At 45.8% G+C, this 18669-nt stretch overlaps 2 protein-coding genes across 2 annotated transcripts; one reads left to right on the top strand and one right to left on the bottom strand.

The window, feature by feature from the left end:
- The first annotated feature begins 6 nt into the window (after positions 1-6).
- Positions 7-6787, top strand: LOC135412704 (TATA-binding protein-associated factor 2N-like). Its single transcript, XM_064651483.1, has 9 exons — positions 7-1732; positions 2319-2351; positions 2931-3040; positions 3566-3695; positions 4708-4797; positions 5822-5906; positions 5997-6082; positions 6184-6286; positions 6583-6787. The coding sequence occupies exons 4-9, from the start codon at positions 3590-3592 to the stop codon at positions 6620-6622; spliced, it is 510 nt and encodes a 169-aa protein (XP_064507553.1). The 5' UTR covers positions 7-1732; positions 2319-2351; positions 2931-3040; positions 3566-3589; the 3' UTR covers positions 6623-6787.
- A 39-nt stretch (positions 6788-6826) lies between these two features.
- LOC135413207 (protocadherin Fat 4-like) lies at positions 6827-12563 on the bottom strand. Its single transcript, XM_064652552.1, has one exon. The coding sequence runs from the start codon at positions 12185-12187 to the stop codon at positions 6827-6829; it is 5361 nt and encodes a 1786-aa protein (XP_064508622.1). The 5' UTR covers positions 12188-12563.
- Positions 12564-18669: the final 6106 nt, after the last annotated feature.

Below are 18669 nucleotides of genomic sequence, written 5' to 3'. Positions count from 1 at the left end.
TGTTATTTCTGAGTTAAAATCCCAGAAGAACAGGCATTCCTATTAAAAATTGTTGTGTCATAATGAAGTTCTTTTTTTTTAGCTGAAGTGAATTGGAGATGGCAGAAAGGTATTTACAGTAAATTTTATGATCACCATTGTGTTTTTATCACTGAAAACAGCCAGCCTTGAATAAAGACCAGCATTGATGTGGCATATAAAATTCATTCATGTTACCTCTTTAATGAGCAGAGTGAATTACTTATGAGTAAATGACACTGCAATTTAGCATTCAGATTTTTTCTGTAAAACAGCATTAAAATCTGCAGCAAAAATTTATTTTAAGGAGAGTCTCAGTAAAAATGTAACCTGTCGTGACAAACACCTGGGTACTGTCACAGAATGTCAGTCACCCTCCAAAGAATGTCTCTTAATCCAGGTTTAATAATAACCTGTTGGAACCTTATTTCTTTGTTCCTCACTTTGGGCAGATTTTATCTCATAGATGTTAAGTATCAGCACCTTCCATTCATGACTCTGCCAAAGAAGTTACTCTCTAATTTTATTTCATTGTCTTTTGCTGGATGTTTGTGTGTTTGGACTGTGCTGTGTGGGCAGAGAGAATTAAAACCTGGAGTGACTTCTAGTCATAAAGTGCATTGGTGAAGAGGCACAACAACTCCAGAGGCTGGAATATCCCTCTGCAACAGGATTTGAGCTCACACTGCCTTTATCTTGTGTGAAAGCTCTCAGGATTAGGTCACCCTGCCTAATTTTGAGGTGGCAGCTCTGCCCCCCCTCGTGAGGGATGACAAACAGGCAGTTGTAAAGTATGATATAGTCTTTCTGACATTTAGTTATTGACCTTCTAAAAAAATCCAGTGGGTTGTATTTTTCCTGAAGGCTTTGAGTATTGATTATATTGTGTTCATAACATGGATGCAATTAAAAATGCTGCGGTGAAAAATCCTGCAAGTACGAACCTTTCTGTTGAAAAGAGCGAGGGTTTATTTTCATGCACATAATTGGAGGCATAACAACCTGTTTAAATCCCCTTCTAACCTTTGAAAATTGATGTGTGTAATCTCTTAACTTGGTCTACATTTTGTGCCACAGGTTTCAGAATGAATGAAATAAAACTTCACGGCCTCTGCTTTTGAAGCTCACATACACACACCTTCTCTGTAATGTCAAGTGCTGTAGTACAGTAGGTCCCCACAGCCCCTTGCTCAGAGAATGGCTGATTCTGCTAATTTATCCCCTGTATATAAATGCATAAAAATGGAGGTTAATTAATTTTAGCTCTTTTTTACTTCTAGAAAAGTACTAAAGTACTAATTATCCCAAAGTAGCAATTACATCTACAATTAAAGCCCATTAACCTTCACAAAAATAACGTTTTTGTTTAAACCCCAGTTTTTAATAGCAGTTATTTTGGCTTGTGGGATGGGAGAAAGTATTGAACCAACAACATGTGGATGGGTTGGTTTAAAATACTCCTTAGGGCTTCTCTTCTCCAGTGCAGCACCCTGAGAGATTATTCACTTTCATGTAATTTAATCTTTGAACGTGAGCGGGTAGTGAGGAGAACATAGAGATGGTGCTTTAGCTGCCAGACAGTAACTCTCAACTTGTCATCAGTTAACTGTAGATTGAGCCTTGGGCTCAGCATGTAGAGACTTAAGGAAGAAATCATTTCTTCAATTTTTCCTCTGCAGTGGTGGTGACCGTGGTGGCTTCAAAAATTACGGTGGTAAGTGCCGAGTATCCAAAAATGTTTCAGTGGAAATTCTTTATAAATCTAAAAGCCACCAATATCTTGTTACTATCTAGTAGAAGCATTATAGAGTTTTGGTGAGGCTGGTGTGTTCACGAGTTTTAGTAGCCAAACTTGTAGCAATAAACTGGATTCCTACTTTTGTCAAATTGCATGAAAGAATTTGTGGAGACAGTGACGTTCACCGGATTTTTTTTTTCTTTTCTTTTTTTTTAATTTTTGTTACAAATGCTTCTTAGAATGGTACTAGAGGTAGAAAAAAAAAAAGTGGGAAACTGCTTGGTGATCTGACAACCAGCATTTGCAAGCAAACACCAGCACAGCATCAGTGTGGCAACTGCCACATGCTGCAAGTTAAAGAACACGTTAACGTCCTACAGACACCTTCTGTTGAACGTTTAAATCTAAATATTCTCTAAGTCTCTGGTTAATGTCTTAGATCTTAGATGCATTGCATACATTCTTTATATATTTTCTTGTTGCTAAAAAAGTCACTTGAAAGTGCTTTGCTAAAAATAGTCTTTTTTCTTTCTTTTTTTTTTTTTTCAAATCCATTTCATAGGTCAAAGGGATTATGGACCGAGATCAGATGCTGGTAAGAAAACAAGCAGTGAGTGGGAGTGGATTGTAGCTCTTAGGTCACTGCTTTTAAAATGTATGTCCAGAAAGATGGATGTGGCTGCAATTCCCATGGCTCAAAAGAAATGTAGCTAAAGCATGTCTTCCTTGAAAGAAATGTATTTTATTAAAGCGCATGGGAATATTTGGATGTTCACGCAGCAAGTAAGAATTTGCTGATGGACTTTGGATCTGCCTGAGCCAAGCAGCTGCTTTCACTGCCATCCCACTTCTGCTAAGCTTGTGTTATTTAAAACACACACTGCTCTGATGGGTTGGGATGTCCAGCTGCGTGGAGAAGTTGAGTGTGTGGCAGGCAGCTGGTCAGCTCCCGAATGTATTCTCTGATGTACTGCAGCATCTGAAGGTGCTGCGTGGGCCTTTTTGAAGTTGGTGGTGCTAACTTCAAAATTATGCTCCCTGCTCATCCTTTATTTCACACAAGATGTCTTTGGGATTTAAGGGTCTACTACTGGGCAGCACAGAGCTGAGGTTTAAATGTTGCTGCTGTTGCTCCCACAGGAACACATGGTAAATGTAGCTTATTTTTCCATAGATTCAGAGTCTGACAACTCTGATAACAACACCATCTTCGTGCAAGGACTTGGGGAGGATGTTTCAACAGATCAAGTGGCAGACTATTTCAAACAAATTGGTATTATAAAGGTATGTGAAATGAGAAGTCATTGGTCAGAAGGAAGAGAACTTGTGGAGCTGGTGTGTTGGAAATGTACTGGTATCATTCAAGGCAGAGTTTGCTCTGACTCCCCAGCAGTTGTAGATAATATTTTATCTGAGTTCCCAGCTGACAGCTCATTTGTAGGCTGGCAGCACTAGCACCTTTTTCCTAGTGACATTTAGATTGCTTTGTGTCTCTTCTTTAGTCTTTATAACCCTGACACTCTATCCATTGTAGCACCCTCATACACCCTCACATGTGTGCCTCTGTGTTCTGAGGCTGCTGCTTCTGTTTCTGCAATTCTAAATTGGGATTTTGGGCACTTGACCTCATTTTTTTTTAACACTGAGCCCATCCATCATTACTTCATGGAGAACACTCAGTTATATCCCTCAGTTTCTGCAGGCCAGCTCCAAGAGAATCTTCTTTCTAAAGATACTTAGTGTTAGCTCTGAACTGACTTTACCAGTGTTTCTCCTGGTGTATGCCAAGTGTACAACCTTTCTTTTCAGACCAACAAAAAGACTGGCAAGCCTATGATAAATCTTTACACAGACAAGGATACTGGCAAACCAAAGGGAGAAGCAACAGTATCTTTTGATGACCCTCCTTCTGCTAAAGCAGCCATTGACTGGTTTGATGGTGGGTGAGAGTACCTGTTCTTTTTGCTATTTATGAATCTAACAGGCAGTGGAAGAAGCAAATCAATAACCTCATTGGGGACCCTGTGCTGCTACTTATGTGGCTTTTCATTTTGTCTTTTTGGTGGGTTTTGTGTGTTTTTCTTAAACAAATACCTGTATTTCATGGGATCTTTTGTGTGCTGAATTTCTCTCTCATTTGGTGAAACAGCAGCTGGTGGTTTAGACCAAAAATGTGTAATGAAACTGGGGAGGTTTGCTGCTGTACCTCAGTCATCCCTGCAGAAAGTGTGAGAGGTGGTGTTCATGTCACTTCTTGTACAGACCAACAGAGCTGTAATCTGTGTGAGCAGCTGGAGGGATTCCCTGTGGTGTTAGTATTGATATTTTTAGAGTTTGGGAATGTTTATGGCAATTTGTGCTGAGTGCTTTGTATATACTCAGTGAAGAACAAGGGTTTTTAAAATTACAGGCTTACCCCAGAAATACATTGATGTGAAACGCTTCAGACTTGATGCAGGAAATAACAGTGACACTCTGGTAGTAGTTAACTTGAGGGGGTGAGGGAAAAGTGCCCGCTCCTGTCACCTTGTGTGTGCACAGAGTTTTAGTGATACTGGGTAGAAACAAAAGGACATACTCTACATCTGGTATGAAATGATACTGCGTAAAAAAATCTGGCCTGCCTTGGAATTACAAACAGAGTTTGAACATCCAAGCTAGTTATTCTTGAACATGGCCAGAAATCTTTTAAACATCCTTATGTCTGTTTAAATTGCAACCTTCAGATCTCCTTTAAACTAAAATATCTGTGGGTTTATGGAGAGCCTAACAAGTACCTCATGTTTACCATCTCACCTTTGGACCAGTGCTTTCAAAACCAAGAGATTTACTGCAGCCTCCCTCTGTCTCAAGAGCTTTGTTTTCAGTCTCTGTGTGCAAATCAGTTCTGCTCTTCTGGGCTTGCTGCTGTGTTGTTGGGAGCTGTACTGATCCTTTCTCTCCTTCCACAGGAAAAGAATTCAATGGCAATGTTATCAAAGTTTCTTTTGCAACCAGAAGGCCTGAATTCATGAGAGGAGGTGGAGGTGGAGGACGCCGAGGTGGGACTAAAATCTGTAGAATCCTTGTTTTTGCATTGTTAAATGCTTTTTAACTGTGATTGACTTATGAAAGAGAAGTTGACTTTGAAGCAGTGATTCATCAAATATATGAGCCTTTGGGATTCTGCCAGGAAAGGGAGTAATAAGGACTGAACCAAGTTAAGTAAACTGAAATGGGTGATCTCTTTTGCACAGCACAGAATTTATGCTTTCCTTTAGAACTGGAAAGTCTCCAGATCTTGTCTCAGCGTTGCTTTTAAAGAGAGAGTGTAACAGTGATGCTGAGGCTGTACCAGTGCCACGTACATAGGTGTGAATTCCCAGTGAGCATTTGCTTGTTACAGCAAAGCCTTGAGATACTCTGATGTTTCCAGCTGGTATTGAGCAGGGTACATTATTCAACTGCTACTGACTCAGAGCAGCTGTTGGATGTCTGACTCCTTTAATTAAAGAGAGTCCTTGATTCTCTGCATGTACAGTTTTGTCAATAGTCCACTGGATATTCATTCCCATTTTCCAGGAATCGTGCTTTGGGTGGTGGCTGTCAACAAATTTTAGTTTTTAAATCAGGCAGATAGGCCTGATGAAAAATGATTCTTCAAGAACTTTAATTTGTATAAAAGTTCTTCATCTTTGTAATGCAGAAAACAAGACTGTTGTCCCTGTGCTCATGTCAGAGGCATCCTGGCATTAATCCAGACAGCTTTTTGTTAAATTTTTGTTCTGTGACTAAGTCTGGCCATATGTGATTAACATTATATGTTGTTAAATCTTTCTGAAACTTTATTAATGCACACAGTGGGTTTATATTTACCCATTGGCAATTCAAGCAGATCAAGTTTCCCTTTACTGCTGAAAAAGAATTTATGATAAATAGTAGGGATATATTTACATTAAACACTCCTTCGACCTGAAAAGTCTGTCACTTGGGTTCTGAAGCCAGTGACAGTCCTTAATAAATGTTTCTCATGTGCAGGTCATAGACACTTCCCCTCCTTTATTCTGATTATAATTTTGTCTGCAGGTTCACGAGGTGGATATGGAAGAGGTGGGGGCTTCCAGGGTAGAAGTGGGGAACCCAAAAATGGTGATTGGGTTTGTCCTAACCCGTAAGTGTCATTTTAATCGGGCAGGGGTGCTTCATGTATGCTCCTGGAGTTTCTTCACAGCTCAGTCTGGGGAATCCTTGTCTGTTCCAGGTCCTGTGGCAACATGAACTTCGCTCGCAGGAATTCCTGCAACCAGTGTGGTGAGCCCAGACCAGAAGATTCACGTCCTCCAGGAGGTGTGTAAAAACAGCCCCATCTCTTAAGTGTTCAAAGCATTCGTGTCACCTGCGTCTTTCTGCAAAACCTGACTGATGTGTCTGTCTGCCTTTTGCCCCAGATTTCCGTGGCAGAGGTGGCTATGGAGGAGAAAGAGGCTACCGAGGGCGCGGGGGCCGAGGCGGCGATCGGGGAGGTGGCTACGGGGGCAAAATGGGAGGAAGGTAAGAGGTGCTTGGCTGTGGAGCAAACAGGCTGTGGAACTCAGAGAGGGGCTGTGGGAAAAGGGTTGTTTATGTGTGCAGGCACAACTCTGCTATGAAAATATTAACTACAGATAGGAGCTTCCGGAGAAAAATAACCCAGTTTGTCAGTTGAGTGTGTTTTGCGAGCGTGTTTGGCCGAGGCTCTCTAAACACAGAGCAACGCACAGACGTCAGCGTAGAGATGTTTGACTGAAGGGACTGTTTGTTACTTGCTCAACTTGCCATTTGCTTATAACTTTCTCTTTCCCTTCCAGAAATGATTTCAGAAATGATCAACGCAACAGACCATACTGAAGACCACTGTGAATGTTTTGTTTGTCTTCTTGATGCGTTTGATAGTGAAATTGCCTGCAGCTTCACCCATGGCCTCTTTGGATAGTGGAATTGAGTGAAACTAGATTTTTATTTTGGTGGGAGGGACTGGGGTGGTTTGGGAGGATTTTTTTTTAAGCAAGACATTGAAATACCGACATGATGACTGCAGCGAAAGAAGTTCAATCATAATTCTGGAATTACACAGGAGTGGAAAGACAGGGGAAAAATTACTGAATAAGCCTTTACCTCTGCTCGTTGCGTGCGGGGCAAAACCGACGACTTTTCAATGGCATAAACATCCACCAAGTAGAGACGCGCTCCTTGCTCCCTGTCCAAAATGGCAGCGGTCTGGATGACCCCAGTATGGCGCCCGATGGTGAAGAGGCGCCCAAGACTCTTATCTTCGCATCGAACGGAGACGATGTAATATTCCACCTGAGCTTCGGAGCCCCGCGGACTCGCCGCTTCGATAGATATCACGTTTGTCCCAATGGGCTCACCTTCTTTTAAGATGGTTATGTATTTTGGCTGAGTGAAAACAGGCCCGTCAACCCCCTGCAGAATTATAGTCATTTCAGTGGTGGATTTTCTCCTTTCAGGGCCAAGATCCGTGGCAGAAACTATGAGATTGTATATGAGCTGAGAAGGCACCAAAGCTGACGCTACTCTTAAATCTCCGCTGTAGCGATCCACAATGAAAGTCTCAGTATCTCCATTAACTATTTCATATTCCACTTCTCCATTGGCACCCTCGTCAGGATCCGCAGCAATAATTGTCGTTAGGATGGAGCCGATCACAACCGAGGGGTCGGCTGCAAGGGCATTTTGTGATACGAACACGGGAACATTGTCATTTTGATCCGTCACCAAAATGGTCACGTTCTTCAGAGCGAATCGCCTGGTCTCCACAGGAACGGCCTGATCACTGGCTTTGACTGTTAACTCAAAGAGATTAGCAAACTCCCGATCTATTTCAGCGTTGGTAAATATTGTCCCTTTCACTTCATCTATGCGGAAGTGATTACCCCTTGGCATCTGCTGGATGATTGCATACGTCAGCTGCCCATTAATATCCGCATCCGGATCATGGGCAGTCACAGAAATGACAGAGCTACCAACAGGAACATTCTCAACAATCGATTTAAAGATGTCTCCTGGAGGAAAATTAGGAGGATTATCATTGAAATCTCTAACATGTATTACCACAGACATAGTAGATGACCGCGGTGGCCTTCCTTGGTCTTTCGCTGTTATATTTAGCTTATACAGAGATTGAGTCTCAAAGTCCAGTTTCTTTGCAAGAAAAATACTACCGGTGTTGGGACTGATGCTAAAGGTCCCGTGGTTGTTTGTCCCCGTAATACTATAGTGCAGGTCAGCATTGTCACCTGAATCAGAATCAGTGGCAGTGACAGATGACACAAGTTCACCAACCCTCATATTTTCCAAGACATCCACTAACAAGGTTGATTTAGGGAAGGAAGGACTGTTGTCATTTTCATCCAATACATCAATGCTCAACATGCAAGTTGAACTCAGGGAAACCTCTCCAGAGTCTACTGCTTGGATGACAAGGGAATATGACGCAGTAGCCTCATGATCTAGTTTGCCTACTAAGGTCACTTGGCCTGTGCTACTATCTATTGCAAACTGATTTTCTTCATTTCCCTTGATTACAGAGTAGTGAATCAATCCATTAACCCCTTCATCAACATCTGAGGCAGAAACTCTCAGCACCTGTGTCAGATTTGCTGCCAATTCTGATATAGTAGCTTGGTAGAGATCTTTCAAAAATTTGGGGGCATTATCATTGATGTCTTTCATGTAGATCTGTACAGTTGCCTGATCCTTTAGAGGCTTTGGCAACCCCTGATCTGTGGCTATTACTGTAAGACTAAATACTGCAGCTCCCCTCTGTCTCATAAGAGCTTCTCTGTCAAACTGATGAGTGCTTCTAATTTCCCCAGTTACTGTGTTCAGCTCAAAATCTGGCTGCAAATGCTCAAAGGAATACCTGACCTCACCATTTGGCCCGAAGTCTTTATCTACAGCATTTATTTTACCTACATATGATCCACCTCTCTGCTCCTCTTCAAAATAAAACACATAGTTAGTACTGTTGAACAGGGGCCTGTTATCATTTACATCCTCCAGAATCACAGTAACATTCACAGTAGCATTGAGTGGTTCTACTGCTCTATCAGAGGCAACAACCAGTAAAATATATCTTTCCTGAAGTTCACGGTCCAGTTCACTTTTTATATACAGCTGACCATCTGGGAATATGCCAAAGGCATCCCCAGCATTTCCTTCAATTATACTGTAAGCTATTTCACCGTTCACTCCCGAGTCTTTGTCGGAAGCCTGTACCTTAAAGAACCTGGAATTCACAGGCTCTGACTCCAAAATGGTAATTTCATAGGAAAGCTGGTCAAACACAGGCGGGTTATCATTTACATCATGGACAGAGACAGTCAGGATAAAGTTAGAGGACAGCTGCGGCACCCCCATATCCGAGGCCAGGATTTCAACTTGGTAAGACCCAGCATTTATGTCAAGTGGCCCTGTTAAGCTTATGGCACCAGTTTGTTCATTGATTGAAAACAAGCCCTTTGGGTTTTGCTTAAGGCTGTAAAGGACCACGCCGTTAACACCTTCATCAGGATCAAGAGCTTTGGCCTGGAATATGGTATGCCCAGCTTTCCAGTTCTCAACCACATTTACACTTTCCACAGCATGAATGAAGTGTGGGGAATTGTCATTTAAATCTTTGACAGTTATATTGACCACAGCATCGCCAGTTATCGCCCCACCACTAGCAACCACCTTCAGCTGGTAAAATGCTTGCTCCTCCCTGTCAATAATACTGGCTGTGGTGATCTGCCCCGTCGCTCTGTTGATGGCAAACATGCCCCTTTGGTCACCTGTCGTAATAAGGTAACTGATGTTGGTGTTGAGGTCCATGGTGGAAGCAAAAACAGTACCTACGTGGTAACCCAGGGCAACATTTTCAAAGACAACAAAACTGTACATGCCCTGGCTGAAAACAGGTGGGTTGTCCTGGGTGTCCAAGACAGTGATGGTGACAATGGCTTGGTTCTGCGACTGAAGATAGCCACCGTCAGTGGCCACGATCTGCAGCTGGTAAGCAGTTTTTTCCTCCCTGTCAAGGGCTATTTTTGTTGTGATGACCCCTGTCTGGCCATGGACCTGAAACCTGGAGCTATCTCCAGCTGAGATACTGTAGCTGACTGTCCCATTGGGTCCCAGATCAGGATCTGTGGCAGACACCGTGGTCACGTATGTTCCAGCTGGTTCGTTCTCTTGGATATGGGCAAAATATTGAACAGGGTAAAACACGGGGCTATTGTCATTCACATCCAGGACAGTCACATTAACTCGGGCTATTGAAGAAAGGGGAGGAGTGCCTAAATCAGTGGCCAAGACCTGCAGAGAGAAGTAAGACTGCTCCTCCCGGTCCAGCTGCGAGATGGTGCTGAGTTTGCCAGAAACAGGATCCAAGCGAAAAATCTGGCGAGGGGTCACAGATGAGGGGCCAACTGCTACCAGTGCTGGTTCAGCTTCCTGCAGGGAGAAGCGGACAGTCCCATTGTCCCCCAGGTCCCCATCAGCAGCACTCAGGACAAGGAGCTCAGTTCCTGATGGGGAGTTTTCAGCCAGGGACACCTGGTAGCCCTCGGGTTGACTGAAGCGAGGTTTGTTGTCATTGACATCCAGGATGGTCACCACGAGCTGTGCATAGGAGAACTTGGGCTGCACGCCCTGGTCACGGGCACTGATGTTAAGCACCACCTGAGAAGCAGTCTCCCGGTCCAGCCTGCTGGAGATGGATGTGCCTGCAGCATGTCCGGCACTGCTGCCCTCGGGGCCAGCTGTGGTGACCAGCCCGCTGTGCTCACTGATGCGAAACCAGCCGAGCTCATTGCCCGAGACGATGCTGTATTTGAGGTTGGCATTGAGGCCCGAGTCACGGTCCGTGGCACTCAGGCCCCGCACGTAACTGCCCAGGGGTACCTCCTCACTGATGTTCACCCTGTAGACTGACTGCCCAAAGACAGGTGGGTGGTCATTAATGTCATTCACAAAGATCACCAGGCTGGCTACTGAGGAGCGGCTCACGGGAGCTGCCACGGCCCCGTCAGGAGAAAAGCCAGAAGTGGGAGACCCTGGAGGTGGCGGTGGGGCCCCATAGTTATCCGCCACTGCCACGGTAAGGTTATAGGCTGGGATGCGTTCCCGGTCCAATGCAGCTGCTACCTTTATAAGGCTGAGGTTGGGTACCTTACTGCTGTGCACCTCAAAGTGCCGCTGCTCATTTCCCGCCAGGATCGACACTGAGATGTTCCCGTTGGCTGCGGGGGAGTCAGCATCGCTCACCGTCAGCAGGGCCACCACAGTGCCAGGGGCCGCATTCTCATCCACAGAGGCAAACCGGGACGTGGCCGGGAAGTAGCGGAACTTCACCCTGGGCTCGTTGTCATTGACATCGAGCAGGCGGATGAGGGCCTCAGCCCGGCCGCTCAGCGCCGGCACCCCTCGGTCCATGGCCTGGACTGTCAGTGAGTACTCCTGTCGCACCTCATAGTCCAAGCGCTCACGGATGCGGATCACTCCGCTCTCAGGGTCCACCTCAAACGGGAGGCTGCCAGCCCCATCCCCACCACCACTGCCACTGCCATCACCTCCTTCCAGGCGGTAACGAATGTCAGCATTAGTGCCTTCATCAGCATCAGCTGCAGTGACCTGGAGAACACTGGCCCCAACAGGTGCATCCTCAGGCACTCGTGCCTGGTAAAGCGTCTGGCTGAAGATGGGGGGGTTGTCATTGATGTCCTGGACAGTGACGTTGACCTGCAGGTACCCTCGCCGACGGGGCTCCCCCTTGTCCTCCACCTGCACCAACAGCTGGTAGGTGGGGGTGGCCTCCCGGTCCAGCCCTCCACGGGAAACCAGGTGCAAGAAAGCTCCTTCACCGCTGGGGTTGAGGGTGATGTTGAGGCGGAAGCGGCCCTCCTCATTGCCGGCCACAATCCGATAGGAGCCGTGGTCTACACCATTGGTGCCACTGTCGGCATCGGTGGCTGTGTCCAGGATAAGCTGGCGCCCGCTGCCCGTGTCCTCCTTGAAAGTCACCACGATGGACGGGTCGGGGAAGACGGGCGCGTTGTCATTGAGGTCGAGCACCAGGACGCGCACCTCGCTGGGGTAGGTGGGCTGGCTGGAGAGCACCACCAGGTCCACCACGTCGCTGGCCAGGCTCTCGCGGTCGATGGTGGCGCGGGTGTGCAGGGCGCCCGAGGTGGCGTTGATGGCGAACAGGTCGTGGTGCTCGCTCAGGCGGTAGGTGAAGCCGGGCCGGGTGGCGATGGTGCCCACCCAGGTGCCGGGCGGCTGCTCCTCCAGTACCTGGAACACCTGGCGCGGCTCGGCGGCGGCGCTCCCCAGCGGCGGCAGCAGCGGCAGCAGCAGCGACAGCAGCAGCGGCGGCGGAGCCCCGCGGGCGGCGGCGGCGGGGCGGCCCATGGCGACCCGGGGGCGCAGCGCCCCGAGCCGGGGGCCCGGCGCCGCCGCTGCTCCCGCCGCTCCCGCTCCCCTCCCTGCCGCCTCTCTGCTCACCCGCGGACGCTCCGCTCCGGGCGCGGACGGCAGCGGACCCGCCGCGCTCACGGGACGCTCCGGCTCTGCCTCTGCCGCCGCCGCTCCTCCCGCCGCCGCTCCGGGGCTGGGGGGCGGCCGGGGGCTCCGCGCCGCATCGCCGCTCAGCAGCCGCCGCCGCTACCGCCGGGGGCCCCGCGCCCCGCCGCTGCCCCGCGCTGGCCGCCGCCCCGCTGGCATTCCCGGGCGCTCGGCGGCGGAGCGGGTCCCGAACGCGCGGCCGACCGGACCCAACTTTGCCCGGCGCTCATGGATCCCGGCCCTCTTGACGCCCGGGGCCGGCTCCCCCCACGGGCGCCAATTGGCCGCCGCGCCGCCAGCGACCCTCCCACCGCCCGCCCCCCGCACCTGAGGGGCCGCCCCGGCGGGGACCGGGACGGCCGGGCGGGAGGGGAGGGGACTGGGTGTCCGCCCGGCAGCGCCGGGATGGAGGCGCGGGTCCCCTCCCGAAGCGCTCCCGCCTGGAGCGAGGAGGGACCGGGGACCCCCGGGCGGGATGCCCCGCGCACCGAGGGATGTGGCGGCGGCGGGCGCGGCGCCGCCTCTCACTTTTACAGCAGTTGGTGAAGGAACTCCGTGGCCCCGTTATCCCGGGAGATGCTCTGCCGCGCCTCCCGCTCCTCCCGCGGGCCCGGAGCGCCCTCTGCTGTCGTGCCGCGCGCGGCAGCGGTGAAACACGACAGGAATGCGCGAGTGTCCCCAGGAAACTCTGTCCTCGACCGACCGAAAGTCCCCAACATCCCGCTTCCCAAAAAGGCGGTGCGTGTAAATAACAAGGAAAACCCCTAATCCCATCTCCCCGCGGTGCCGCTGGAAGTAAGAGTTTTGATTTGGCATGTGTTGACCTTTGAATACAAGCTGGGGTGTAAACACAAACCTGCAGACGGCAATTAAGCTGACAATGTAAATCCTGCGTGGCCACATAGCAAATCAGCAAATGTAGAGTTTATTTATCCTTGTGAGAGAGTTAATGAACCTGGCAGTGGATTTTTCAGCGTGGAAAAGCCGGAGAAGTGAGAAAAGAGGGAGGAGAGGATAGAGGAGTGTGTGAGGATAAGGTGTCAAAGGCAGTTAGTTCTCCCTTAGTCTCCTGGATATGATGAAAAAAGGGATTTCAAATAAACATTAGCAGCAGTCTTGACTGGAAGCAGTTAGTAAGGAAGAAGCAGTGGTTCCTGTCCCCGGATGGTATTGCCATCTAACACAAAGAGATACTTCGGGACAACAGCTCCTGAAAATCCCTGTTTCCTTTAGAGATGGAGCCTCACATCCACGACCAGCCCCCTCCCCTGTGGATGCCGCGGCCAGCTGTGAGGTACGGTGAGGCTGGGGAGCCTTGTGCTGCCCTCCCTCCATGGGACCCTGTGCCAGTGCTGTTGTCGCGGGGAATCTTTCCTTTGGGTCACAGTATTTAGTTTTGCACTTTTCAGTGTCTGCTACCGACCCCGAGAAGGACTTTTGACCTCAAAGTGCTCTGCTTTTCCAAGCTGCACTAGTTCAGTAGGAGCTAGCAAGTTATCTACAAAAAAAAAGTGCTAACACCTCCCGCGCTCTTGGAAGGAGCTGGACAGTAAATCGATGCGACAACTAAGAACTGATCGTCAGTCCTGTCTGCCTGCCTGGATCCATAACGCTGTTAAGGTCTGCACCAGTTCTTTGATATTTAACTCCACCTACAGGCGGGCATCGACCCTTGCCTGCAGCGAGTAATTCGCTGCGTCTTCTCGAGAGCATAGAAAGGTGACTTCTCTACTTGTATTACAAAATTGCCCCTAGTTTATAGAATCAGCAAAAAACAACAGTAATACTAAATTCAGAAAGAAATAAGATTATAAGGGTTGGACGGGGAGGATTACCAACATAAGTTAACATCAACCCTCACTAGAATAGATCTTCGAGCATTTCAGCACATCTTAATCACTGGAGGTTTTTCCTCTGTACATGGGATTTTTCACATCTGCTAAATTTGATCTCCAAATCAAAAATACAGCACTGAGAAACATTCTGACACCCCCTGAAAGAACTTTGATCCTTTCCCTAATGAATAGGTCAGAATGAATCATTAACCAAGTATTTTATGTGTGGAACAGGCACAGTCTTGTTCTGACATTGTTCAAACTTTTCTGTGCCCACAGTTTGTGCTTCCCTCTGGGTTCTTCTCTCAAATCTCAAAATTAGCAATGCTGCTACACAAGTACGCAAATTCAAATACATGAAAGCACAACATCAGCCTTTTCATTGCTGTACATTTCAGGTAAGCAAAATGGCTAAAATTCAAAAAAAAACCCCAGGAGAATATATAGACAATAGGTATCAAAGCACCAGGTTTATGCTGCTCTAGCCACTCGTAAATAATGTCTGTCAATATTAGGTACCAGAATTATGATATGTGCCCCTTGCATTATAATACCAGAAAATGAAACATTGCAAAATTTTGCAACCCACATGAGAATGAATCAAACAATATCTGTTTTTTTTTTGTTTACAGGCCATGTAATTTAATTTTTCGAATTATGATATGATGACTGTAAATATTGACAAGTTGTTTCAGAAACAGAATTTTCTTAAGCCTTTGTAGCCATAAATGTAAAGCAGGCCTTGGTGTATTTCTAGATATGAGCCACCCACAAAAGAAAACCCCCACTCCTTAAATTCCTGAAGTGTTTCCATATATCAAAAATTGCATTTCATAGGGTTCAGAAAGTAATGTTTTTTTAAATTAAAATGTTTACAAAAAGTTATAAAAAACTTACAGACAATTTCCAGTTACCAAAACTATTTCAGGAAAAGTTTTTTTATATAACTTTCTCATTGCAGCTGTATTATATTTTTAATGTGAGCTATTTTAAATGTAGCCAAACTTAGAAAATGCTTTAAAAACAACTGTACTTGTTTTCTAAAAAAAAAAAAAGTTGTTTTAATGACTAAGAAAAAGCCCATTGAAATTGAAGCGGCTATGGTAGATTTTAAGCAACAGAAACCTGCATATGCTGTCACTGGTACTGTCAGCAAGATGTATTTTAAATGAGTTAATGGAACAGTGCAATACATCCCTCAGGATCCAGCCTCTTCTCTGTCGCTGCTCCGATTTTGCTTCATGAAAGATGAACAATTTGTTTATCTGAAGATTAGGATGTGACTGTCACAAACACTGGCTTATTTCTACGTATCAGTGGTAAAAAGACAGTCTAGGACAGAAGAAAACAAAACCAAAACCCCAAAAGACAAGTGTTTGGCAGCCATAGGGTCATCCCCAGTGGCTCCCAAGTCCAAGTCTCGCCAAGCACCTCAGATGAGACCAGAGCTGCTGCAGTGAGAACTCCCATCCTACCTTGTGGAAGAGTAGTTATGAGGAATTTGGTGGTGTTGGAAGCAGGAAAGAAATCATTCATCAGCCCCAGGAGATTTTGTCCCTGTTATTCAGGCTGAAACAAAACAAACTTGCTGGAACAGGTTGCCCAGAGAAGCTGTAGATGCCCCAGCCCTGGAAGTGTTCAAGGCCAGGTTGGATAGGGCTTTGAGCAGGCTGGTCTAGAGGAAGCTGGCCCTGGAAGAGAGGTCTTAAAATTCAGGGGAACTCCCAAAATTCTTCCCTGAAGCCAAATGGAAACTTTGCATGTAGATCTGTTTCCCCTTTGCAGATCTTACAGCCTGTGAGTAAATAATGACAGAGAGACCTCCTGAGCCAACTTCTAGTTCACATTACATTATCCTAAGTTAGAAATAGCTCTGCTCATTTCAGTGTTGGTACATCAGCATAAGTATGGCTTGAGTTTTAACTCCTTTTAGATTAACACAAATAAACTCAGAGTTAGCTGTGCTAAGAAGTGCTGGGCCACTCATAACTTGTGAGAATGAAAATAAAGTGAAGAAAAGGTCATTTTGCACTTTTTGTCTTGCCTCCAGCTCTGTTGATAACACAGCCCAACACTTCATCAGGCTTTCACCTCCAGATACAGGGAAAGCAATCTAATCCCAACACTGTCCAGCTCACACTCCACTGCAAAGTCTTAATAATGACCTCAGTGTCCAGTGTCAACAGATCAACACATCTGGCTGTGATGTTTGATGTGTTTCCAATGCTGTTTTGCCCAAAGTGGGCAATGATGCTGCTGAAATGTTGTACTGGAAGGCACAGAAAGTAGAGAAGCAAGTGGAGGGCTAATGAATGAAATGAAAAGCATTATGGGGGAATAAAAAGTTTTTAAGCAAGTTTTTTACCCTTGGTTAGCTAAATGAAAATTGAATTTCTACCTGTTATTTCACACAGCCGTCAGAGGTCTCAGGCTTACAATTGGATATCACGACAGGCAGAGAATTTTATTCTGCAGCCAGAATAGGAACTGGTTATGAATTCGTCAGATCTGCCAGGTAGGTTTCTGTGTTTTGTATTTGATGAGCTGAAGGTGAGAGCACAGAAGCTCTGTTTGATGCACAGCGCTCCTGAGCAATGCGAGACTTGGTACTGGGCATTTTCATTATTTCTTGCAGGCAGTTGGAATTCTGCCCATGGCTCTAGGAAGATATTCCTGTACCCCTACCTGCAGTAATCCATTTGCTTCTCATCATCACTGGATTGGGGAATGCTGTAGTCAGGAAATTAGGCGTCTTAAAAACAATCTCAGTGTGTCCCAGAGATATACCAACAGGTCCCCTCTCAGTGTGAGCTATGCTCCTTGTTCCCGTATACACAACTTAATGATATATTAAAATGCATTTTGGTCTGATTTCAGCTTCCCAGTAAGAAAAGACAACCAATAGTGCAGCTTGTCTGAGGACACAACTATTCATTTTTCTGTTTTCATATGGTGTGTGCTGTATCTCAGTCAAACAACATTCCAAATTACTCTGAATAACTGACTTTGCATTTTGCTACACTACATACTTTGCTGTCAGCTGGTGATTTTATCAGACAACTTTATTTCCTTCTAGACCACTGATAGAGATCTGGAATGCTATGTGACCAAGACTATGCAGTTCCTGGCAGAGCCACTAAAAACACCTTAACAGAATTAGGATAATTCAGTAACTAATTTTTTGAGGTCTGTCAGTCCACTTGTGTCAGTGTATTGAACACAGACTGCTTTCTGAGTGGAGATATTTTATCAGCATTCAAACAGGATTAAGTTAAATGCTGTAAAGAATCCTTGTATCACTACTCCCAAAAACCAATCTCAAAATCAATTTTTATTAGTTAAATAAACCCCTATTTTTAAATACATTACAAACCAGCTTGGCAGTCATTGCTTTCATTCTGTGCTTGCACACCAGAGGACTGTACGATTGACAGCAGATTAACCAGATTGTCCTCTCCAGCCTGTGCAGTAGTGATAATATTTGACTGTCTTTTAGTATTTCATTGATGTTGCTCAGGCACATGGTGTGATTCTTGGGGCTGTCCTGGTCAGGGCCAGGGGTAGAACTATGATTATCCTTGTGGGTCATTTCCAATTCATGATATTCTGTGATTCTAGAATTCTAAGAATCAAATTCCTTGACAATTGTGAACATCCATAAAGTAGCCCAAACGATCAGGCTTCAGATCTGTTTATCACAGGCACATTTTGGAATCTACTTTTCCCTAGAAGTGTTATTTCTAGGCCCTACCTAGACTAGCACAGTAATCAGAAATTCTAAGTCGTACAATAAAATTGTGGATTTCCCATGATAAAATTCGATCACAATGGGGGGTTTTATAATCATGTTCTGTTAAATATACAGTTGCAAAGGACAAGAATTTCCCACCTTATCTTACCAGCTTGTCATTCAGTTTCTTGATTTTCTACAATATTTTCCTAGCTTTTTATCTGAAAATGAATTTGTTTTATTCCTCTGGCTCATCTGAGACATTTCTTTCTTGAGAGAGTGCAGCATCTGCTTGATGAATGAGTAAATCTAATCTTTTTTGGTTCTCTTACTGGACTTTTTCTCTATTGGTTCCTTTTACTAATTACATTCAAAGTTTTAACACCACTTTGTATTTCAGTTAGGGACAGATAGAGTGGAAAACACCTTTGTTCCATCTTTTTCTCCCTTGATGTTACATGAATGAAATATTTCCATAGTATTTTTCTCAAGATACAGTTTAGCAGTCACTGAGGCAGAATAATGTTGATTTAAATCAATAGGTATTGAACCCTTCCTTTTCATTATTATTCTGCATAAAAACGGGGGTCTGACTAGAGACAGTCAAGCGACAGGTGAGTTAAAAATCTGCTTTTCACTGGTTACAGAAGTTATGGTCAGGTATTTCTCCCTCCCCTTGCTGTATTCATGCACTTGGCTCCTACCAAGGCTGCAAGGGATAAAAAAACTAAACATGGCATGTCATTTGAGTTTGACTTGTTCTG

This window comes from Pseudopipra pipra, chromosome 4 (assembly GCF_036250125.1).
Source record: "Pseudopipra pipra isolate bDixPip1 chromosome 4, bDixPip1.hap1, whole genome shotgun sequence".
NCBI classification, from domain to species: Eukaryota; Metazoa; Chordata; class Aves; order Passeriformes; family Pipridae; genus Pseudopipra; species Pseudopipra pipra.
Note: the sequence above shows the minus strand (reverse complement) of the source record. Positions and strands in the feature narration are given on the sequence as shown.